The sequence below is a fragment of the Falco biarmicus genome, chromosome 10 (genome assembly GCF_023638135.1).
Source record: "Falco biarmicus isolate bFalBia1 chromosome 10, bFalBia1.pri, whole genome shotgun sequence".
Lineage (NCBI taxonomy): Eukaryota > Metazoa > Chordata > Aves > Falconiformes > Falconidae > Falco > Falco biarmicus.
This window is the reverse complement of record NC_079297.1, coordinates 21,780,200-21,806,018: the sequence shown is the minus strand read 5'-3', so window position 1 is coordinate 21,806,018 and position 25,819 is coordinate 21,780,200. Positions and strand designations below refer to the sequence as shown.

Genomic DNA, 25,819 nt, shown 5'->3' with positions numbered 1-25,819 from the left:
GTTCTCCCTTTGCAGAGATGACTCTGCATAAGTAACTGATTTTATCAGCAGACACTGACATGGCAGGGCTCTCTCCCTTTGATGTTGCTGTATTATTTGTCTGGACTCCCAGCTGCACATGTATTAGCTTCAAGCTCCCTCTTTGATTATCTGAAATTCAACTTCTGTACCAACTCAATGAGATGTGGCAGAGTCACAGCAGCTTAAAAGTTAAGCACTTACTATTCAGGAGAACCAAAGCAGTGGGTCACCTGGGAGGAAAAGTCCACGTCCCTCTGCAGATGTCTGCCAGTCCTTTGTGGCTCACCACCCAGTGGAACGCAAATCTGGGCACAGGCCACCATACAATATTGCAGGTAAGATGGAAAGGGCATATAGGCAGTGTTCACTGTGCCATGAGCTCTGAGGAGTACTTTGGCCAGCAAAAAAATCAACCCTGCGAGCTACACATGGTTCCATCACTCCAAGCTATTTTCATTCCCTTGGTTGACAAGATTAGGCTATTCTTTTCAAATGAAAACAAAGTGTTTCACGGATAATAATTGGCAGATAATAGTAGTAGCTACAATAAATATTGTCAGCCATGGAAACTGAGGAGAGAAGCAGGTCACAGACACACATCAAAAAACTGCAAACAAAACGTGTACGTTTTGGCTCCCAGCTTCCTCTTCTAATGACTGTGCTCTACTGTCTGCACAAGCTTCAGCTGCTTTTCTTCTGCTGTATGTCTGCACCCGCTTGGATGCTGCAATAGTTGTGGAGGAGGAAGAGGAGTTCATCAACACAGATTTTGATCTCTCAGAGGTGTTTCCAAGAATCAGATCCATCAGAAGATAGAAGTCAAATGAGTTTCTATTTTTTTTCCTTAGGTTGATGTTTAGTCATGTCTCCCTTTTTCTTTGGGTTTTGGTTTGGTTTTTTTTCCCCCCAAGAGTATTACAGTGCTGAAACAGTAAGAACTGTCAAAAAATACTTCTAGTTGTGTATGTTACTGTTACGTACTGAAAAACATGCTCGATAGATCTTAACTCCTCTCAACTTGTATGGGACTTGTATTAGCAGTTTCGAGCACACATGCAATCGCCGATACACAACCAGAGGCTAACTGGAAATCTTTAATGTAGGCTCAAATATGCACTTCGTGGCAAGCGAACAAAGACTAATACATGCTTGCACCATGGCTCTGTAGGCAGGGTAACACTTCACAGCAACCACACGTCTACATTAAAACTGATATTAAAAACAGATACAGAGTCCAGTCATGAAAAGGACTGGAGAAGAATAAAAGAGGAAAGAAACAGAGGTGAAGGTCATACCTACATCCCTCTACCTGCTGCAATGCCAAGTCACTGCATCCCAGCTGCTTTGACACACAACACCTGAGTCCCCTGGGCAGGTGGGTGTACAAAGAACAAAGCTGGACTTCTTAGTGCCGCTTTTTTCCAAACAAAATTCTATATAAATGGGGGGAAAAGCAGTTTATACTACTGCAAATCTCTGTATTATACACTCTAACTGATGAATGAAAAACTGCTGGATACCTTCACACATTTTACCCTCTTTGGATGTGTGTGTCTGAGCACAAAATATACATGTATGCTGCCAACGGACATAAAATTTATCCTCCTGTGAAATGCCGCCAAACAAGAAAGCCTGCAGTAACATGCAGCCCAAGAAGTTTTAAATAATCTATTTAACTTCCTTTGCATGCTTACATTTCCGATGGAAGTGTAAATAATCTTTAAACTTCAATGTTGACTTAATTAAATTTTATTCTTTAAGAAAAATCACAATAGCTTAATACCTTTTCTAGAGCTAAAAAAATTTAATAAAATAAAATAAATCCCTTCTACTGAAGCATGTTTTCTATACAGCAGTGCTGCTAAGGAGGCGTTTGTTGCCACACCACCACGGCAGAGATGCCATGTATCCCACGCACAGAGGAAATATTCACAAATGCCACGTATGAGGCGGTGGTTACTACTGCTCGACATTGCCCTTTCAGTGATACTGTCTGTACTGAAGGCCAGCTGTGGGTTCAAATTCATCCAACTTAAAATAATTATACCTACTGCAGAGACAAAATAACAAATATGAATGTTCCTCGTCTAAATTAGAAATCTTACCTGTGCATCTAAGTTTTTGCGGGAGGAGGCAGGTGTGTTGGCATAGGAGCTGATAGAGGAGCTAGTGTTTATGTCATCGGTACTGAGATTATCTATGGTGTCACTGATCCCACTGCTGACAGAGCTGCTGTCATCCCAGCTGGAGAGAAAGCACAGCAAAGGTAGAAAACAAGGGTCAAAAGACGAAATGTCATTCAAAAGGTAAAGTATTATTTCTACAAGCCTTACCCTACTTGCAGCTGCAAAATGAAAACGGCCTGCTCATTCTCCTAACTTATCTTCTTTGTATTTCAAGTCTAAATTCATACAGCTTATTAACTACATGGTCGCCACAAAGCCTAACGTATACCATCATCAAGCCAACAGCACCAAGGATGCAACTCTTCCTGGCTCAGCTGGAAGTCTGTATGAATAAACAAACTTTCCAGTGACTCTCGAAATTTATGCCTGCAGTGCCAGAGCAGGGGAAGGTTGTGGTAAGAAGGCGTCTCCAGGTTGGCATAGCACTGACTTGCGGAGCCATAACGCAGAAAAGGAACTTAAAAGCAAAGAAAAATATCATCCTGAAGTAATCTTTTGTACCTGGCTGTTACAAAGACCTGGGCAACAACCTGGATCTAACATCGACAGCATTAGCGGTCTCCGAAAACCTTAGTAATGGAAAGTTTAGTTGTTCAGATGGTACAAAACCCTCCTGAGCTGTACCAGACATCCTTTTCAAGGAGATCTATGAACAGGTTACTATTCAGGACTACCTGCTTCCAGCGTGTGATAGCTTCAATATTTTCTAGTAAATGAGAAACATGTAACTGGAAATTCAGGACACTGAAAGCACCAACAAAAAATGCCCATGATGCCTGAAGCGATTTGAATGTTAGAACAGACAGAATCAAAATGATCTAAAAGTCAAGCCAGATGCTCCACTCCTAAAATGCCCATAAAAATAAGCTGTTTAAGGAAGAGATTCATGAACTGGCTCACAAGTGCTCCATCTCCAAGAACAATAAAGCTGAGATTGAAACACTGTCCTGTAAGTAGCTCTGTGAAGACATTTCAGTCCACTGATCAATAACTACTGCTGGAAACGCATGAGTATGTATTTCATAGATCATATGTGAAAGCTAGAGTTAAGAGCCCATCTCCTGGCAGTTCACTATCTATTTATTACAACAGCTTCAGATTTTGGGAGCTCCACTCTCTTTCCTATTGCATTTCTGTTGGCTTTATAACTTGTAGCAACGAGATCGCAGTGAGTTTTTTGACCACAGACTGAAAGCCATTCACAAACTGATATACTGGACATTTAATAATGCACTTGAAATTGAATTGCATCTTACATAATCAAACTATGTAAAGAAAGGCAATCTCTGTCTGGTTTCTTGAATTTTATTCATAGCTCCACCACTGATTTACTATACAGCCTTACTATATAACCTTCGGCAACTCTGAAATGAAAAGCGTTTTATTTTTCTCACTTAGTGCTACAAAACTGCTACCTGTGTGAGTTTTAACGATGCTTTAACAATTTTTAATTGCATTTTTCTTACTTGGCAATATTTTGTTCACCCACGTCTACCTAAGGCCTTTCAGGGAGTTGAGCAGAGCTCAAGAGCAGCACAGTTGACTGAGGCACATGAAGAGCAGCGGCCGCAGGGACGCGCTCCCCTGTGTGCCTGCAGAAAGGGTTATTGCTCACAGCTGCTCCTTGCTACTGCCTTGGTCCCAGTTACTGTCCTCATCAATCTGCCAGCACAGGCATTTGTGCCAGTTCTCCCCATACCATCGCAGACAAAGCCAGCTGGGAAGCTCAGTTCAACAGCTTCAGCAAGCTGGATTGATTTTGTCTTCAGGAAATTTGCGAGTGCTCAGCCAGGCTGCTCTGCTGGTGGAGGACAGGGATGCACTGGGACAGACACCGGGACCAACCGCTGACCCCTGCTGCTGCAGGCTCCGTTTCATGGAGCCTTGGGGTGGCCCTTCATGTGGTGTCCTCCAGCTTACAAACCACACTCCTGCCAGTTCTGGCTGACTTCCAGGTGTGCCCCAGTTACAGGCAAAGCCCTGGCTTTGCAGAAAGGTTTTCTAAATGCCGTTTCCTAAATCCACAGGCACACCAGCTCTCCAGATCAGAATGAAATGCTGTAATCTACAGTGTTGGTGATGCTACAATTTAAATGAAAGATGTAATTTTTTTTTTCTAGATGTGCCTTCATCTGGGTATTTTTAGAGAGCAATCTGTCATAATACAAAATAAAAGCATATGTTAAAATAAAACTCCATACACAATGTAAGACCTGTTGAGTCTGGGAAAGCCAGCCAGCCAGCCAGATTCGACACAACCATTTTGTTTGCTATTTTCCAAAATCTTCCTCAGCATAACTGGATGAAAGATGTGCTAACCATGAAAAGAAATCAATGGGTCTTGGGGTTGGGGGGTGTGTGGGGAATCTTATTTCCCCCCTCAGTGCCTAGAGTATGGAAAAACATTGATAACTTGGAAAAGAATTGAAAGACCTCTTTGAAATGTTGTTTTGGTTGTTGTTTTTTTTAAGAGTAGGCAATTAAGTATTATAATGCAAAATATTTAAAGTTATATTACCTCTCAATTTCAGTTTATAACTGATATTTTACTTCTGTTTCAAAACCTGTAACATAAAGCAATTACTATACCTAGATTTTACAAGTCTATAAAGTTACACGACAGTTACTGAAATAAATGCATAAAAGAATATGCTTCTCATTTTCCAAAGTTTTGTGCAGCAACTAGCATCATCTTTTTATTGCTGAACCTATAATAAAATCCTAATAATAACAGTATCAGCAACAGCAATGTTTTCCATGTTTAACAGTTTAATTTCCTTCTTATGGAGATTCGGCAATGCCTCCCCACCCCCTCCCCAATAACGTTCTTCTGCAGGACCCATAGGTCCACCTTGAACATACAGAAACATTACATCTCCAGCCATTCACCATCCTTAAACCATCACAGCTCCCAGTTCATCAGCATCTAAAGAATGTGTCACAAGTAGTTTTACTGGCATCAGCCAGCCCCGCTGACTGCAGTTGGGCAATCCCAGGCATTATGGAAATATTTGAGTGCCCTTCTGAACTGGGACACGCGCCTGAGGACAGAGGTAGAAGCATGCACCTGAATACATTGATGGTTGTGGCTTCCCCTTAAGTATATCCTGGGCTTGCAGTCTCTTATGTTCTCAGGGAAACAAACAACTCCAGCTCTGTGTTTTCAAGTTCACTAATCCTTTTTAATACTTATATATATATATACACACACACACTTCTAATACTCTGTTTTAATACTAAATTAAAATAGATTAGCTATTCTGAGGTCCAAAGATAGACAACTAGTGTTTTGGTTGCTAGCAGTTAAGCAACATAGCTCTTGTAGACATGCTGATGCCACCGAGCAATGGTACCGATGCCACCAAGCGATGATGCTGATGAACACGGCTGCTCTGACAAGGCAAGATGCTGTGTCAGCCAACACCAGACATCTCAGGTTTAGCATTATTTAAAAAAAAAATCACTTCAGTTGGAGGGTGGGAGGGGTCAGGCTCCACCTAGAAGAACAGTAAGATGTAAGAGAAAGAAGAAACACAAGGAAACACAACATCTCCAGAAATTTAAAATAATTTTGAAAACCGACATAAAAAACTATTGATGCTGTCCTTTGGAGGTGGTTTTGATGCAAGTGAGATGCCTGCAGAATTCACTGAACTGTGTAAATTAGATGCCAATGCAAGCTACTTTACAAACATACCGCATAAGCTGCTCGAAAGTAATGCTATTAAAGCACATATACTGTTTAACCTGCTGTCAGTGATCTATTACACTAAAAGCTCTTCCCCCAAGCAGCCCATCATACAGTATTTGGTGTAATACGCAACAGCACAGGACAGGCTGCTCCGTGTCCATATCTGCACACGGGTGAAGAGTGCAGCTTCGTGCCAGGACAGCATCTGGTAACAAATTAAAGTATCTCTAGTTCACACTGTTCTTGAAATAACCCCAAACCCTCCACACAAATTGGTTCGCTTTTACCTTGATCCAGTGCCTTGATGGTTAAATTCAAAAGCAAGGAAGCAGAATCGGGGATCTAACAGCCATAATTACAGTGTTTTTGGCTCCCAGAGCCAAGATAACATCTTTGTAATTTAGCTGGTGCAATTAATAATTTCTGATGTCAGCAGAAGTCTACTCAACCATAACCTGAAGCTGAAATGTTTGGGCTTTCCTCTCTCTATTTGATCAATCACCTGAAACTTTACTTTGATTACTGAAAATTACAAAAAAATTTCTTAATTATACACCCACCCACTTAAAAACTACCACCACCAACATTTAAAAACTCCCACAAAGCTGCCTCCTGCTCTTTATAAAACCAAGCCCCCCTAAGCCCCCTCCCTCTCCCTCCCCATCTCAGACTACGTGCCCTAATGCGACTAACAACCTCGCTACTATAGATGGCCCACATACAGCACCAGGTCAACTACCCAAAGCTGCTTTTTGAAACAGGTTTGTAAAGAGGTTAGGCTCAGACTTGTATTTTTCCACAGTCTATCAGCACTTTTCCATCTTGCATAATCATCATCCACAGAATTGGCTCTTCTTTGTCAACTTGGAAGGCACAGAAACCATCCTGTGATCCTCAGGACAGCCCCCCTCACTGCAGATATCCTCCCCAATGCAAGTCCAAAGCAAACGAGTCATTAAAATCCTACTAAATAAAGGTATTGTTAAAGGCTGAAAATGCACCCTTCTCTACAGATGGGTGTGGATTTTAACTTTGCTGGATCTTCACTCAAAACCAAAATTACAATGAGCTGCTGAAAAATACATTTGTCCAAGATAGGGCCTTGGGGCTTTACAATATTTCAAGTGGAAACATGGTAATTATCCTCTTCTACCTAAAAAATTAACTATTTATGAGTTGATAGAACGAGCAAACAAACAAAAAAATATCAAGGTGCAAAGTGATTTGAAACTTCACAGCATCCTCAAAGAATTAAAAAGAGAAATAAAAAAGCCAGATACATGTAGATGTGCTGTAAGATGAGATACCAAATACTGCAGTTTCCGCTGTTTTCTTCTGGGATTTCCTATGATACTGACATCACTGTGTCAGAAATCCAAAAACCATATACAGACCCTTGCATGGTTTTCCTTTCAAATTGTTATGAAAGGTGACAAATAACCATTTGCAAGAGAATGGATGGAAATCTACTTCAAGAGAAGTGAATTTAATTAATATATTTTACATGGTTATTAATCCCCCACTTCTCCATGACTTCAGTTACTTTCTTCTCATTACATCTCATTATAGGTATTTTAAAATAAACCACTTTGTTTCTAACTGAAGGTGGAGCCCAGGGACAGGACTGTTACCTTGAAACACTTTGTAAGGCCAGACCATGAAAAGTGAAAAGTAAACCAAGCAAAATGAATATAGACCATTTCCAGCTGTTCTGTCTGGAGCAGAATCTAATCCTTTTAATGACATTTTTTGGTGCAGAGTTAAACTGCTCTAAGTGTGCTGTGAGCTGTTCAGACCGTTTTCATGTGTAGCGACTGTTCGGTTTACCACCACCAAGCTGAAATGCAGCTCCCTGTCAAAGCTCTCTTTAGAATTCATCCAAGGTAAAGTTCCAGAATTTACATTTAAAATACCTCTTTGTAAAAAAGAATAACTCGCAGAAGAAAAGTATCAATTAGCATCGAAAAAGTTTGGGTAAGACAAGATTTCTATAAGCTAGAAAACTGCACACGCTCTTTTGATTTAATATTTTTATATCAGTGCTAATAACCTTATAAAAATAACACTGGATTTTATTTTGTCCCTTAAAATCTGACCAGGAATTTGACCAAGCTCATAACAAACTTGAACACAGCTGAGCACACATGTACAGGAGCTGCTAAACCCAGCTAATCTCAGGGAGTTTACCATTTGAAACACTCTAAAGCTTCATGAAAGCAATCTGACTTTCTACCGAAACTCAGCATCTCCTGCTCCAAAGCAGGAATTCCAAAGGCGCCTTCTTCACCTGCTCAGGACCCTCCAGTCCCTCACTGTCTGGAGTCACTAAACACAGCAGCCAGCACAACCGTATTCAGTTGCAAAATGCCTGACTGGTGGAACTTGTTTTTTTGGCCATTGTTCACCACAATGGTTCCTCTGGCATTGCACAGCCTCGGGGGAAGGCAAGAAACCAGAGCAAGGCACTGCCTTTGACCCAGGTGCTGGAGGAACACAAATTCCCAGCTAGGTCTGAAAAAATCAGCGCCAAACACCTCCAGCCAGCTACCAACCCCTTTTTCCTGGGCTCATGACCTATAAACTGTAATTTTGGTGCTCCCCATTTACTGTTCTGTCTGAAGACTTAGTGTGTTTACAAAGCAGTTTACTGAGCAGCCCTGCAGTGGGTGCACAGAGCACCCCTACAGCCAGTGGCACCCTCACCTCCCTGCTTTGAAGGCCATGGGATTGATACTCATCCCTGATGTGGCTCCATTGACTCCAACCGACCTGCACCAGCAAAAGCTGGAAAGAAAATCAGTGTCTTCATATCATAGCCAGGTCAGCATTTAATCCTAGTTGTTATTATGAGAAAAAAAAAAAAAAAAAAAAAGCCTTGTTTGTTATGCCTTTGTTTCCAAGACAGTAAGAAGTGCTGAGGAAAGTCTTCTAATGGGAGTCAGAAATCCTCATTTACCTACAAAGTCTCTGGTGCTCTCCAGAAAATAAACCCCTGTGAAGTGCACAGCCTGCACATGACAGCGATGGACTGAACAAACCCAGAGGTCAAGCCAAAGCCACTGGGGATGCTGGAGGTGCTTGAGGGACAGCCCCAGCTCCCTGCAGTCCCTCTGGGGTGAGGCAATGGGGCTCCCTGGCAAAGCCCTGGGTATGGATCACCACTGCAACATGCTGCCTCCTCCTCCTCCTCCCTCCCGCCAGGCCCCAGCCCAAACACCTCCCTCCCTCCTCCAGGCAGCAGCAGGTGCCCAGCCCATGGGGTGGTGGGTTGTGACAGCCTAACACCAGACTGTGCAGGCTCCTTCCCCCTGCCTGCCTTACCCACCCATACCTCCTCCTCCCCCAGAAGCAGGTACCTTCGGGATCACCTCGCCTCCTCATACGAAGGCGCTATTTAAGTTACAACTTAAAGAAGGGGTGGCACTTACTGAGAACACTGAGCTGCTTTCCAACACCACCTCCCATCTGCCTGGACCGAGCTGGTGAGAGCTCAGCAGCACACCAGCACTTACTGGTACCTGGAAGTGCCTCTTGTCCAAGGTTCCAACCCACAATAAAAACAGGCTTAAACACCAAGAAGAAAAAGATTAGCTAAATTCTTACAGGCCTGACATAACTAAAATGTGGAAGGAAAGGAATGAGCTGTAGTATGGAAACAACACTATGCAAGACATTTAAGTTCTCTACTTCTGGGTGTGCTTTTGAAAGACTCATGGGGCTGGACCCACCTGCCCCTGTGTGGCCACTTGCCCACCCGCTCCCCCAGCACAAATGGCCAACTGGGACCACTGGGCAGCCTCACGCAGGGAAAGGTGGCTACTAAGCATACCACTGAGCCAAACCCTCCAGCAGCTGGCAGGTAGAATGTGGCTCCTCCGTTTCCCAGTCCTGTTTTAATCCCTCCTGACAGTGTAACTCCACTAGTGACCCCAATGCAAATCTTTTAAGGGTTGCCGGCTGTAATCCCCAGCAGGAAATGTGCAGGCACAACATGAAGAAGTGATAGATACACACGAAGACTTCAAGCAATTCACAGGCACTGTTAAGTTCTTCCCTATTCAGAATAGGCTGTAAAGCTTCTACATAAACTGATCAAGGCAAAAGGCCGTGCACAGCAAACCCGAGATTTCACACATGAGAAGTGCCCCTCTCACACAGCACCGTCTGCTGCAGCTAAGCACATGGACACAAAGATAATGCATACGTTTGCACACTCTTTGCCCATCAGAAAAAAGGAGAAAACCACAAAATTGGTCTTTCTGAACGCATTACAGCCTGCTGACACATCTTCAAATAAAGCTGACCTTGGCAATAAAAGGTGTTAATTTGATCACAGGGCACAGCACTGTCCCTCAGGAAGCCAAGCCATAGAAAACAACCGTCCTTATCAGGCCAGAGATTTATAGGACAGACAGACACAATAACCAAGTGAAGCACTTTATCCTTTGTAATGTGGAGATGCGAAGAAGATGTCAGCTACTACCAATTCCGAATGCAGTTTTTTTTCCTAGCAGAACTGCCACATTCTAAGCAGTACCAACAACTCCTGGTTTATTCCAGCCTTTAAAATCAGGCTTATTTGAAAGAAAGCCTGAAAAGGGAAAAGATCTTCTAACCTTGCTCAGAGAAATCTGGGAGCCGGCAGAGATTTGCACAGGAGCAGGGATACGATGTGCACATTATGTCCCAAAAAGCAAGTGCACTCTGGGCTGCGATCTGGCCTCAAACAGTCTCACACACGCCTTTGTTTCCCTGCAGAGTGAGCTCATTCCCATAGAGGTTCCTGGTTTGCGCAGAAAGCAAACTTACAGAGCTAAAATATAACAAAGCCCCATAGTTTTCCGAGGCTACAAGCCTGTAACACTAGCGGAAAGATCGCCGGTTAGACTGCAAGGTATGAGACGCAAAAAAATACTGATAAACCTCACAGAAACCTGAAGCGAAGCCAGAAAAAACAAATACAGTAATAGCTGTCAGTTCCTTACGGGGAATTTCCTATTATGTTATTCAAATATTTGTAATCTACTGAACACATATTGATTTCATGTAGCGTACAACAAGTCAAATGAAATAGCGCAGGGAGAAAACTTCTCAGATTTACTCCATCATCTAATGGATTTCCATTGCTGCCACTATTTACAAAGCTAAACCTACTTACACAAAGGTGTAACACAACACATTTCCACGTTTTTCAAAAGAGCAGAAAAATCTCTTACCTTGCAATATTCCCAGGCCAAAGCACTTCTCCACCTTGTTGCCCATGAAGAATTCCAGCAAAAGGGCTGAGGTTTATTTTGCAGGTTGATACCTTCATTAGGCTACCATCCAACACCCCCCTAAATAAAACAGCTTGTAACTTGACTGTCTAGGAAGAGGCTTGAAAGAAAGTTGGAGCAAGGTTGTTTTCCAACAGAGCCCTCAACATTCAGCAGCTCGGAAAGACACTGGCAAGTAAAGCCTCAGCTAGAAGGTGATCATCAGAAACTTCCCCTTAGAAAGAAATCTGATCCCTCAACAAAATTAACCTCTGAAGTGCTGAAAAAGGGAGAGGTCAAGATTTTCTGCTGGGACTGGGTCATCTGTGAAAAGCTGTAACCCGGTGGCACAGAGCAGGCAGCCTGGGTGCCTCCGGATCACATACCGCATCGCATGAAGGAAAAGCTCATGTCAGCAACCCTGTACTTGAAGGTACTAAATGACAGTATTTGATCTCAGCTAAAAGACTACAATCTCGAAAAGCATGTTTCCTACCCTGCTTTTATAGAGGGATTCAACAAGGTGACTGCTAAAGCAACTAGAGTTTTACAAGAATGTAGCAGGAGACATACCCCAAACGTTTTGCCATAAAATATTGGAATACTGGTAAAATACAAAATTCTTTTTTTTGGAGGTGTAGGAAAACATTTTCAATACCAACGGTATCTTAGGATATCTACTGGTATCCTAAGTAAAGTCCTTGTGAAACTGGGACAAGTTATGTTAATATTTATCTGAGTAGGGATTAAAAACACCAATTCTTATTTACAGCTGTAAAGTAAGGGGCTTATTACTTCTCTTTATTTCGAGTAGAGATGGGTATAAATACATATTTGGCTAATAAAAATTTATGGTTTTAGCATTCAAAACTCTTATTTTAGCCTAATATAAATACTTTCTGACAGGATTCTTCCTACACCTCTGCATTCTGCCATACATGTGGGATTTTTTTATTCTACTATGCAAAATTATACCAGCTCTATTTACCGTGGGTAGTAATGCTCAGAGGCACTAATTACCCTTGTGCTAGATGCTGCACGAACTTAACTGTAAACATTAGAAAACTTTTAAGACAGTGAGAACTGGAAGGCTGGTCACTTATAGCCTGCGTAGACTCATCACTCACGGTGTGTCCTGTGGGCTAGTGGGCAGAGCAAGAAACCATACATGTACCCAAAAAAGAGAATTGCTAGAAATACAAGAGGAATGGTGCTAATAACAACATAAGAGGATGGAAAACACAGTGCTGTTCAGCAGCCATGACCAGTTTTGCATGGAAGGCAGCACTGGAGCTCGGAGTAGGAGGCTGTTGGGAGAGGTCAAGGAGCCCATGGGGGGATGAAGAACCAAGGGACTGGTTCAAGGTCACTACAAGCAGAACAAAGTTGGTGGGAGAAACACTACAAGTAGATGTGGAAAGAGTCTGGGGACAAGGAGTTGAAAGAGGGAAACTGAGGTTAGGGGTGTGGTCTGGGAAGATGTTCTGAGGCTGAAAAGAAACATCCATCAGATCTAAAGCCACCGTGAGGAGGCCAGATGAACTTGACAAGCAGTTGAAAGTCAGGGAGTTGGACTGCAAAACAGAGAAAACAGATTGGGAAAAAAAGTCTGAGCTCACAAAATTAAGAGCATATCACAGTAACACGCAGAAGGAGAAGGGATTAAGTTCAAGATAGAACCTATAGTGTTTATCATATTTTGTTACTTAAACGGGGACACACACAAAATACTGACTGTTACTGCAGTTTATGCAGTCACCAGCACTAACACACTGACTTGCAGCCAAGTGGCAATACACAAGTCCATTTCCATTATTACAGAAAGATTTGTTCACTAAGCAAGAAACTGCATTTCTAATCCAACCAGGGTAATTTCCGTTGTCCAGGTTACCAGTGAGGGATCCCATTGAAAAGTCACCAAGACATCGTGAAAAGGAGATGGGCAGCCTTTGAGATGGAGGAAGTGGAGAAGACAATACTGCACTGTTGCCTTAGCCTCACCTCAAGAAAGCCATCAATCATCCAGCCCAAAACCAAAGAGAAGAGAAGAGAAGGGAAGAGTAGTCAGAAGTCAACTATCCCCGTGTATGTATTAACCCTGTTCAGCTTCGGTACGCCGTCTTAAAACACATCTTTTAGCACAATGCTGCATTTGTGGTTGAAAGAGTTAAAATGCAAGTATTCAAAGGTTATAAAATAAAGACCTCGTGGAGATATTCTGCTGCCAAAACCTTCAAATAAATGAGTCGCAGTCTGAGCTTGCCTTTCTATGCCAGAGTCTGTATTTTAGTGGCCACAGTGTTACTATAGCAACACAGAGGACTGGTAATTTAGAGGCTGGTGGATGTGACAACTTGCAATTTAGAACAATACTACTAATAAAAGCTGCTTGGGAAAAGCATCATTTAATACAAATGTTTGTGTTTTAAAATGAAAAAAGGCTGTTCATTTAATGCCTTTTTTTTTTTTTTTTTTTTTTGGCCCACCCCCCAATTGGATGATTATCTATATTAAGTTAATCTGGTAGCAAATAAATGATAGAAACGTGACTCTTCTACTTTTTGGTAGGTCTGTACCCCAGAGCACAGTTATCCCACCCCCCTTGCAATGTGCATGTGTATAAATGCGAAACTGTCGATGTCATTATCTTTGCTGTAGATCAGACAAGAATCATGTAGCTTTTTTAAAAAATAAAAGTATGTGTTACCGATAATTAGAGTGAGGGTAAAGGTGCTTGTGAACTATTATTAATCCCTTTTTGCTTCTGCTGATTTTAACCAGTGTCCTTTACTAAAAAGATATCCTGCAAACTGCTTCTTGTTCACATTCATTACTTCAATCACAGAAGAGTTACTAGAGATAACTCTCAGATATTACAGATACTTAAAAGAATCACACCTGGAATAGCAAAGATTTCTTCTCATCTCTAACATCCTTCCTGTCTTCATCAAAATAGCTCCTATAAACTTGATGTTTCTTAATTACCTGCCCACAGAGTGGTATAGGAAATTAGTGACTGACCTGTGCCTAATGGTAAGTAAGAACAGCCAGAAATATTCTAATCAAAAAAGTATATGCTGAAATTATAACCTAGGGAAAAAAAAAATAAAAATCAGAACATCTCATCTGTTAGATCACCAGCTCCAAATACAACCGAAATCACGAGATTAAGGTACAGTGTTATTTTCTCTACACCCATCTACAGCTCCATTGTCCTTTGCTTTCCTGGCAGCCCTTACACTGCAAAGGAGGAGGGATTTTGCAACATAATATCCATAACACTAAATACAGAGGGATACTTCCAGATGAATTTTACATGTAGCAATAATCATAGTTTTATGGGTCAGGAAGTTCAGAAGATTAGTGTGTTATGGCTGCAGTTTATAAAAGCGTTTGTGTTAGAAGTTTCGCATAGCAATCGGGTGAGATAAACTGCAAACAGCTTTACATTAAGTTCTTTTATGGTAGTTAAAGTTGAGGAGAAGTAAAGAGACCCCAGGTATTAATTTCCCTAAAGAACAGCTGCTTAGAAAAGGCTGCTAAGTGTCCTAATACTCAGCGTAATGAAATCATTGCACCTCCAATTGCTGTTCTTTCTCCCCATACTGGTGTGCTATTCCCATTAACCTCGGTAAGAATTGTGTTCATGGTCTGAACTGAGCTAAAACTGTACGCAACAAAAAAAGACTTATCAAAGAAACGTGTAGTTTGATTCTCATTTGAAAAGGCCCCAAACCATAATTACAGGTTTGCATTCTAGGTTAAAGCAGCACAAATCTTGCTGCCTTTCAAATTCTGCCTGAAGAGAACACCAAAATGCCTGAAAATTGGGGGTTTACATGAGTATGTTAATTCATTTTATATTTTTTCTCCTTAGCTGAGGTATGTCACTTAGGAGCTTATAAAATGTCTGCATTTGATGACTGCAATGATTGTACAAGTAATGCAAGCAGTGTAGGCTGTAAAGACATCACGCTTCACAGGCTTTGTAAGCTGTTTTATAATGTGTGGTATGAAGCGTCTGCCACATCTCACCCTGGAAGAGAGTCCGTTACAACTAGGAGAACTGATGTCCTAAAATAATCTCAACAGTAATTTTTTCAGACTTCTTTTCCCTTTCTTTCCTCCTAAAAGAACACCAAGATCATTTAAAGAAGGGGGAAAAAATTTTTTAAAGCCAAAACATATTCTGAATGGACGCAAATGTGGTTCTGAATATACTTCTATCCTTTTAACTTGAGCACATGAAAAATACACCTTTTTCAAGTACATTCATTGATTAAAGATACACGTGAGATAATAAAAGCAGGAACACAGCAACACTGCTGCACCATTACAGGTATTATGCATCACACTACAGGGCTAAAGTTCTATGTATCAACCTAAACAAACTAAGTTTTGTGTTAAAGTACATTTAAACACACACACACCCCCAGCTCCTTGAACTCATATGTAATTGTCAATCCTGGGAAGGTATTTCCAGTTAAAACCAGAGGAACACTGGAAGCACCATAAACCCACGGTAAGAGATGTGGTAGAAAATTGACGCTAGCTGCCACAGTCCTGTGAAGTTGTGATTTTTCAGTGTGGTTCCAAAAAGAGCTTGGGAGCCAGGACGAGCGGGTCTGGAAAAATGAAGATCCATTTTTTAATTCCCCCCATTCTGCTGAATGAAAAAGGCACTACGTTTGCAGACTGATGAGGGATACATGCTATGAAACACTCTCCTGCGCATTCTTAAACCTTGAGGGTGACAGTACTCTCTTGCCACAGAGACTTCCCGGAGAGCAGACAATTCTATTATGATGGTGCTGTCTGCATTTATGTATTTTTAGAAGTGAACACGTGAATATTTCAGGATTTTGTTAAAACTACTCATATGGGTAGTGTTGTACAGAAGAAAGTAATAAGGAGCCATCAGCATGCACTACTGCATAGGTACCTATGCAACGCAGAGGAACTAAACAATCACAGATTTAGGGAAAGATGGTGAGATTTTTACAGACCCAAGGCAAGTCCCTCACTACTTTAGTCAATGGCAATACTTGACTTGACTTGAAGAGTAGGGATTTTGGCCCTGCAAAGACTGTGCATACACAGAAAAGCCAAATATGGGATAAGATTAATGATTTGCAATAAGATTAATGATTATTGCATTGATAATGCGTCAGGAAAATAGCATGAGACAGACTCAGCATGTAACTCCTAGGAATTTCTTTTCACAGACCAACCACTAAAGAAAACCACAGCTTCCTCCAACAAGGTGACATGCATGCCTGATGGAGAAGAAAGGGCTATTTATGCATGTGTAATATACGATAAAAAGTGGGTTTATAACATTTTGTATTTACTTCAAAGTTTGTTTAAAAAATACCAGTAGCCTACACGGAGCATTTGTGTTGACACAAGGGTGATACATACTTGTCACTGTACCCACTTCAAATGAATAAGCACATCAGAGTGAATAAACACCAACGGCTACTTTCCAGTGGCAGCGGAGAAAGAAAAAGGCAGGCAACTGGAGATAATCCGATAAAACTGGGGGATGCTGGGCAGTGACGCAGCTTGCATGCTATTATCCTAGAGGAATTCCATATGAGCGCTGAATCCAGAGGTTGTACTGGGATGATCCAAACATTTGTTTCTAAATTTAAACACATTGCCAAGTCTCAAACTCCTTGAGTGAAAAATGTTATCAACATATTTACGACATACCATATATATGCTTTTGTATATACATTTTCTAGGCTCATTTTTTTCTGATATAGTATCAGCAATCAAATATAATCAAATCGAACAATAATCAAATCGAACATATATATATATGTAACATGGCAAATAGCTCATTAGTAAGAACAGTCTATACAAAATGGAAGAAAATCTGATCTTAAAATGCAAACAGTTAATGAAGTGAAATGCAAGATTGAAATGCCAGTCCCATTGTTTTAAATGCAGTTTTGTGTCCTTCTCCAAACTGTAAAAAGCAGCCCTCTTCCCAAAGAGCACAACAATCACCAATTTTAAAACACATGCCACTGACCAAGGACAAAAAATTTAATTCTTCCCATCTCAACCACTGAATAGAATAACAGTTTACTACTTCATTGTTGTAAGACTTTCCTGTCATCTGCAACAGTTACAATTTGCAGCCTGATCCCTAACATATTAAGTTACAAAACTAGTGCAGCTGGCACCACTGCTTTCTTTTCAGGACTCTGAAAAACGCCTTGGGATGAATGTATGACAGATGTCCATATATGATGCACAGTTTGTTTTCTGAGCTCTCTAAGATATTTTCTTTGTCAACAAGCAATACAGTAGAGAACAGAAACATCAGATATGAAAGAAGCTATACAAAGGTAATCTAGAAGCAAAGTTCTTTATGGCCACTGAGGTAGAGAACAGCTCAGAAAGAGCTAAAACGTGAATTACAGGTTCTGTTCCAGCCAGTGGGACCAGGGGACTATGTCAGAGGATGCATTCAGGCCCAAGAAGGACACGCCAAGTATGGTATCTACAGAACCAGGCTCAGATCCTTCTGATTGAATAAGCAGCTCTCCAAATATTTCTGCTATGGTTTTGAAAAGTCCTGTAAAACTTGATTCACCCTCCCCTCCCACACCCCCTCAAGAAAATACTAAAATCGTTAGTGCTTCATCAGCTGCAGTCATTAAACCATCTCACTGCGGTCACCAACCATCTCATGGCATCCACACTAAAAGCACTGCTGTCAACTCTATCTGTCTTTGTCAAATCCTGTTCAGTTACGATCAACAGAGTATGCCCGTCTTAATTGCTTTGGCCCCCCCCTAATTAGATACATCTCTGCATTTACAGCTGTTTTATCGTTGCTGTAGCTGTTAAAAACGCTAATACATCCCACTAGAAAAGTAAACTCATTTATCCTAATTAAAGTAGAACTATTAAATCCAGCTAGCGTCATTATAGCTTGATCTTCAGTGTTTGCAAATTCTCTGTGTTACTGAGTCTGACATTCAAACCACATAAACATTTTTACGGAGTAATGAGCAAAGAACAAAGATGCAAACTCTCAACTTCAACAAAAATTAAATTTTCCTTCATTTTGAGAATCCATCTGCATTTTTCTAATAAAACAAAGGGATCTACTTTGCCTGTCCAACACTAGGATGTTCCAAAGATTGTATCCAAGCCAACAGACATGCCTCTTTCTCAGGTTACCTTGCAAAATCTTTCCACTCTCTTGAACACGGTTTTCCATGCGAATTGCTTTTTTCTTACTCTCACTGGTACTGTCCATCAAACAGACCAACCGGCCATTGCCAAATTCACTGTAGGCTATTAATGCAATATAGAATTTCAGACATTTCTGCTCCCTGCCACTGTTACCTGTGCCTGGTTAAGAAAACTACGCAAGTTTCCTTTAAATTTATAATCTTCCTAACACAAAAAGTAACTGAATCAATCCACTTACCTACAAGACAGCAGCTCTAACCAGTGCATGCTTTTAAACAAGTCTTTCCTAGCTCTGCATTTCATGGTTTGGTGAATAATGCTGGCAGCTCTTACAGACTCAGAATTTAGCTCATTCAGAGATAGAAATTGTTAAATATGCAGCAAGAAAACCCCAAGCTCTTCAGATAGAACACTGGATTTAAACTAATATTTGCAAATTGCAGCAGCTGAGAAGTACGCCCTCCACATAACTCCTTATCTCAAACACCTGTGGCAATCACACCTTGCCCACCTGAACTTCCGACCTTCACTAAGCCCTAATAAAATTGTAGCTGTAGATCACCTGAGAAGGCTAATGGCTCTCCAGATTAAAGTATCACAGCATGCCTTTCAGGTAGCTAACATATCAGCTTTGTAGAAGCCTGACAAGAGGAAATTTCAGCTGGTAAATTTGCTCTCATCAAAGGGTCAGTGTTTTAGACCGTACACCAAAAACTTATTTTCCATTGCTCAAAAATTATTCACTTACAGAGAAAACACTCTTCTCCTTGCAAACACAAAAAGCCTCTAAGGGTGAAATGTTCTGCTTTTATTCCACCAGAAAGACAAGATGACAGCACACTCTGCAGTGTGCCAATTGGCTTTCCCATGGTGGCCCGTGCTCCTAAATAACATTAACTGCTGGTTCAGTGCTACCTACGTCTCTGGCCTGTCACAGATGCTCAGCAGAAGCTACCTCAGAATTACAGTAGTGACCGTGAGCCTACTGGCAAGGGACATAAGGTTTCTTCCCCATGGCAAACTACTCAAAGCAGAGACTGCAATTAGTACACGACTGGCAAATTCATGTCATGTTTTCCATACCAGGGATGAAGGTCAATATAGACAGAGTTGACTGCTGACTGCAATTACAGTGCACAAGAGCGTGGGGCTTGGGAAGCAGAGGAGCTGCAGAAGGAACGGCAAAGTTGAACGGATGGATAACCGGGCTGGCATAACAAAACTTCCTGCAGATCCTACACCTGCACGTTCAGCCGTGGCGGTGCCGGAGCGCGCACAGCCAGAGCGAGCGCACTGCTGGCTGCAGGCTGCTGCACACAACTCGGTCCATGCTTCTGCAAGGGTGTGCATCACCCCCTCACCGCTCCCCGCAGGGAGCAGGCTGCAGAGGGAACCAGAGGCTGCACAACATTTCTGCCTATGCTGAGGGAACTTGAGAGAGCAGCACCTCTTCAAAATTATTAAACCCATTAATTTCTCTGTAGAAAAGCAAATCCCTTAAATTGCTATTAGATACTGTAAGTATAAACCATGCAGAGCAAGCTGCAGTGGGACGTGGAACACCAACTGGGAACACCAATGGCAGTAACAACTGAACACTGATGGGGCGAGCTATTGCATTTAGCAATTATTTTCTTTTGAAACTGAACAACTAATTCCAAACATCTGTGCCTTATAGGGCCCAGATTATCTGATACCTGATATCGTTATCTGATACCTGAAAAATTAATCTGGTAATAACTTGTAAATTATATTCTTACAGTTTCCTAACAGGTAAATATTTCTATTAGATACCTTATGAACTATGTTAAATATTTAGTCTGGAACACTAGATAACAACTCTTAGATCTTTTCCCAAGATACTGTAGGTTTGTTTTTTGGTTTTTTTTTTTTTTTAATTTCATTGTAAGTACTAAGCTGAAAGCAGATTTCAGTGGTGTCAAAATAGTATAAGAAAAAAATCAGTACAGCTATGAATACAGAAAGCTACACGGTGGTATGAAACATGGTTCAGAGATTCCTGAACCATTGCTGCATTATGCTTTACAGAAGCACATCTGAAGATACAAAATTGGGTCTGGATGCAATGCAGATTCGTCATGACACATCCTCAGCTGTCACATTGTTACATTTTATAGGGCATCATTCATTTCTGGTGTTAGGTGCTCTCATCCTATGGGCTAATTTCTACTGGTCTTATTCATTTAAGTTAGTAGGTCAGGAGGACAAGTGGGAACTTTCAATTAGACATAATGAAATGAGAAATGCTAGGCATCCAGAACATGCGTGGGAAAGGAGAGAAGAACGACTGTGGAGCTGCCCTTCAGATCCAGCTCAAAAAGCTCCGTCTTCCTTAATGGTCAGAAATGCTATAGACACAAGATGCAAAGCACTGATGTAACATAAACATGGCTCTGATTCATGGCAAAAATTCAATAATGTTTCAAGGACTAGCTCTGCCCGCACTATTCTACCTCTCCACAGAGCCAGGTCTTGCCTGTCCTCACTCCCCAGATGGCATGAAGTCAGTAGAAAACCAGTAAACTTTGTGCTCCAGTATAAAACCACAGCAATATCCACAAGCATGCACCCAGTGATTAGACAACAAGGGGTTAGTTATTATCACGCATCATTGCATTATCATGCATTCATGCACCCTTTTGTTTCACTTTTATTTTCATTATAATCAGGTGCAAGGACAGTTGTTGTCAGAACCAGAAGTGACACTAATCCTGGGCTTCTCCCATCCCCGGCTCTGGTATGCGGTTATCTTCGGGCCGTATCTAGCTCGGTATGCTGCTCCCCATTGTATTAGCAACTCATTTGCACTCCAAAACTTTGCAATATTAAGTAACGTGATGCATCATTTTACACATGAAAATGCTAAGGACAAAACCTGAGATGTGCGTTATTGGCTGTGTGTGCAGTGTAATTAACATGCATATGATCTGTATGCAAATCATGCTATTGAAAATAGTGACTATTAGCATAACAACTGCTTATTATTTATTGAGATGCAACTCAAGCAAGCATCCTGCTGGGGTCTAACATCCTTCCTTTAAACAGCACCATCGTTTCTTTCATCGTTTTCACGTTCTTCTCTCCTCTTGATGATTAACAGCACAGAAAACAGGGAGACTCCCTTCTGTGCCTTTGTTTAAAGGGGGAAATCTTGTGTGTTTAATTGCCCTCGAGCATCTGATCCAGTTCAAAGCTCAGCCGAGCCTCTGCTATGGTGCTGCATTCCCCTCCCACCCCCATCATCACTGAACTGCAGCCTGTTCAACCGATCTCTTGATATATGCAACTTCATCTGCATTCTCTCTCTACTTCTTTACTGATAAGAAAGTTAAAGCAGTTAGGCTTCTTTTTCTTTTTTTTTTTTTTTTTAAAGGAATAAAATGGGAATAAAGTGGGAGAAAACAAAAGCTCAACTGTGCAAAGCCATAAACCTTTTTAATCTCCTGCCACCCTTATCCTATTGTACTTCAGATGAATTTTACCTTTTAATCATTCCAGCCATGAAATGTAACAGAAAAGCACAATTTTATTTTTTTTTCCCGGTAGCTCTGCACAAAGCTTTCTTGCTGGACCAGTTCCATCAGCTGCAAGGTCTGTATCACTGATGCTGGCCCTGCTTCCTTGCGCTGCTCCCTACCCTGTAGAAGGTCCTGAGGTCCCAGGGTCTCTGCAGGACTCTCTAACCTTTCCTAGCATTTTTGTAAGAGCAAAAACTTGCAAAGCTGTTCCCTGCCCAGTATCTCCTTCCCCAGCCCCAGCCCTGCTGGGTTTTAGACTGCATATTTGTTCTCTCTGAGGCTACACCCTCAGCTTCAGATATGGCTGTGTTACAGTAATGAAATAATTAGCAGGGGAAATGATTTCAATTATTTATCATTTTGCCAAAATTGAGCTGTTTGGCCTGAAGTTTTCCAAGCTGCATGCCAACCTAAGGATGGATGTTTTTAACCTCAGTTGAAAAAACAGCACAACAATTCCCGAGTATCATTAGAAAATATATGTGATTTTACTACTATGTTATTAAGTATCTTCCCTGAGAAACCTCGTCTCACAATGTAATTTTTTTATTTGGTTCTGGAGGGCCCTGGAGAACAGGGACAGTAAGTCAAGAAAGAAAGCCGAGATTTTACTTGGAGAAGAAGCGGAAAAAAGAAAAGGAAAGGGAAAACTAATTTAGATGGAACTTCTGAAGTCCAAGGCTGGGACCTGCTGCACAAGAACAACACAACTGGGACACAAGAAGCCTCAAGTAGGAGAAGGAAAAAATACATGTGGGACAAACTGGATGGGAAATACCAGAACTGAAATTGTGTGTAAATAAACATGTGATACATCCTTTCATGATGTTTGTTTTGGGTTTGTTGGGTTTCTTTGTGTCTGTTCTTATGACTCCTATCGGACTGCAGGAGACAGATCTGCTGCAGAGGTGGGTCACTGCTCCACCATGATGTCGGCTCTTAACCTGAGGAACCCCTGCCCGCTTGGTGCAGCAGATGGACCATGCAAAGCCTCCGTTTGCTGTTAATGCCATTTTTCATATGCAGTACATATAGAGACCCAGACTGTTCCCTGCCACTCACTCTTCCTTTGAGATCCTGAGAGCTTTGCAGGTCTACCTTCTAACCGAACACAACACCCTTTCACCACAGCGGTGACACAAAAGCAGCTTTGAAGCAATAACTAGAATCCAGTTGGAAATTTATTTTCTTAAGAAGAGGTTGTAAGGCACTCTCTTCGCTCCCGGTACTTTCGCAAGCTTTAGATAAAACTCCCAAAATGGCAGTTCTGCTACAGCCATAGCAACGTCTTAGAGATGGTTTGGATTTCTTTGAGTAAATATCATTAAATATCCTGTTGGTTTATAAAAAAATGTAACTCTTCCCAACACTAAGAAGACTCCCTTGGACCTCTATTAATTTTCATAGTTAAATTATCCAGGGGAGGAATGTGAGAGTTAAAGGACTTCAGCCGTAATTCCTTCCATCCCACTTCTGTGACCTGATAGCTCCTCAATAGCCAAGAGTCCAATTAACACCTTTCATTATCTTGTGTTGATATTATTTCCAGCAAATAATTTGGCAGGAGCAACAGAGAGAAATATTCTTAAAGAAACAACCCAAATACAGGAGGCCAAAACTGAGTTCCCTGCTGCAGTCAGGCACAACAGAGACCTCAACTTGACTTTTTCTATTAGAACTGCATCACCAGTCCATAAGGAAAAAACAAGAATGAAACCCAAACCCTTATTTTATTTTTTTATCCCAGTGAAATCATGAAATGAAAATAATCGTAACCCAGCCTCTCATCTCTCTGTCCTGTTTCAACATTGGCAGAATGTGGCCATCTCGTTAAAGCTGAGCTGTGAGATGGTGCCTCACTTCGCTACCAGAGACTTAACACAAACTAGTACGGACAAAGACAGCTCTATTTCACTGAATTCCTCTAGAATTAAGGAGTGGTCACTGTGTATCTTTGTTTAGAAACTTTAATGAACTGAACTGCACAAGGGATGATAGGATGAAAGGATAAAAATCACTAGAAGCATATGCCCCCTTGCCCCTAAGGAAAAAACCCCACATAGAAAAAAGCCCAGATTACTAGTTAGATTAATGCAAGCATTCATATTTTGCATTGTAACATGAACACCTAAAAAACCACAAGGAAAATCCTTGCCTTCAGTAGTAAGAAAGAAATAAAGATTCACGTGGAAACCCCCTCTTTGGTTATTCACACCACTTTCCCTCTAACGTGCAATTGTGCTTTGGTTCATACACATTTTTCAAAAACACAAAGAACAGACTTCCCAGAGGCTAGTGTAAAAGTCAGTAAGTGCCAGAGACGTTTTCCTTATAATCACTCCATGTTTTGCCTGTCTTCCCTTGAATCCATTCTACTTAAATTATAGCTACAATTCACTATTATTCCTGAAAATGTCCAAAGAAAGTTTGTTTTCCTCCCATGATCTCACCCAGGCTTGCTTAGCCAAATTGTAAGTTACCTTTGGCTCTCATTTTTTTCTTTCTAAAATAATCCCTTGTTCCTAAATGATTCGATAACATATACATTGCCATAAAAAACTTAACCACATTGCCATGTATTGCAAGCTCCCTCATTCCAATGGTGTTAAAATCTAAAAGTGAAATCAGATACTGATGCCATTAAATAAGAGGAGAATGCATCCAAAGTGGGGAGCAATGTTAAGATTCAAACACATTTCCTGGACAAAGTTGGGTTTCAGTAATTTGTTGAGGACAAAGGTAGACCAAATGAAAGCCCACCATTGAAAGCACAACGCACTGCTAGGAAATAAAGAAATGGCTACAAGAGAAAACAATATGGTAGCACAGAGGGGATGATGTAGGAAAGGCAAAATAACTGGGTCAAGCATGCCTTGAATTATGGTAGTAGAGAGGGGGCAACATATGGTATGACTCACAGGAGAGAATGATTATTTTATCAGTCACATGTTTAGCTCATTACAGCTCATGCAAGGTCAGCCATTACATAAAAACATGGTGAGAGAGCAAAGCAGAATGTCACTGAAGTCAAGAATTGGTCAGAAACTATTGCAGAAATGGACCCAAACTCTAAACCACAGTGCTGAAGACACCTCTGATTCTACCCTCTGGATGTTGGTGTTGGGAGGCCAAACCACCAGCACGCTCTGACCAACAGGAATGACAAGCAACTTCGTGTTGCTGTGTGGCATATTTGCTTTTAATCTATTTTAGCAAACAAAGGGGCTTAGTGGTTATCGTTAGAAGCAAACAAAGAATTCCAACAGAAGTTAGAGCACAGAATGCATATCCTGACTTCAGTCTGAAATCACAATCTTCTGATTTCAGAAAATCTCTTTTGTGTGTGCACACCCCTTTAAGAGATTCGCTATGTATAAATGCAGATTTCTTGCCACCACCTGATCCATCTCATGAGTCCTTTGGTTCAGAAACAGTCTAAAAGCAAAGATGGATAAATTCTCTATCTAAGAGGAGACAGAGAATGCACACAGTCCCAAAATAGAGATTAAGCAGAACATAAGGTTTTCCTGGATGAACATAACCTCTGTGAACTTCAGCTGGCACAGGACACTCTTGATTCTTCTTTCTCTCCTTTCTCCATAGAGACATACAGTTGTCTACAAATACAGCTCTAGCTATTTCCCCGATAATATTCTGTTCATCCCTTCTGCATTCAAAAAACAGCTCCAGTTTTGCAAATGTAACATTGTTTCAGTCACCTCTGAAAATAAAAATTAAATGTTTGCATTAAAATGCAAATGAAAGATAAAACTATGCATGTGCACATCAGATAGTATCAAATAACAGCAATATTTTCAAAGAGATGTTTAAAGCATTAAGTCATGTTAGGAAGAGTATTTCTAGCTGCAAGTTTCATAACAAGACTAAATCAATCTTGACAATGAACATGAA

The 25,819-nt window shown here is 41.1% G+C and overlaps 1 protein-coding gene across 8 annotated transcripts in view; it reads right to left on the bottom strand.

Moving 5' to 3' along the window:
• The window catches only part of NAV2 (neuron navigator 2), a 410,478-nt gene that overhangs the window by 54,198 nt on the left and 330,461 nt on the right, over positions 1-25,819 (bottom strand). For 7 of the 8 annotated variants that reach the window (XM_056353345.1, XM_056353346.1, XM_056353339.1 and 4 more), the window contains exon 12: positions 2,127-2,265. In XM_056353345.1, the coding sequence (XP_056209320.1) occupies positions 2,127-2,265 (139 nt within the window). Of the gene's footprint in view, positions 1-2,126; positions 2,266-11,114; positions 11,335-25,819 lie in introns of those variants that run through there. The other variant, XM_056353347.1, reaches the window with a different exon arrangement.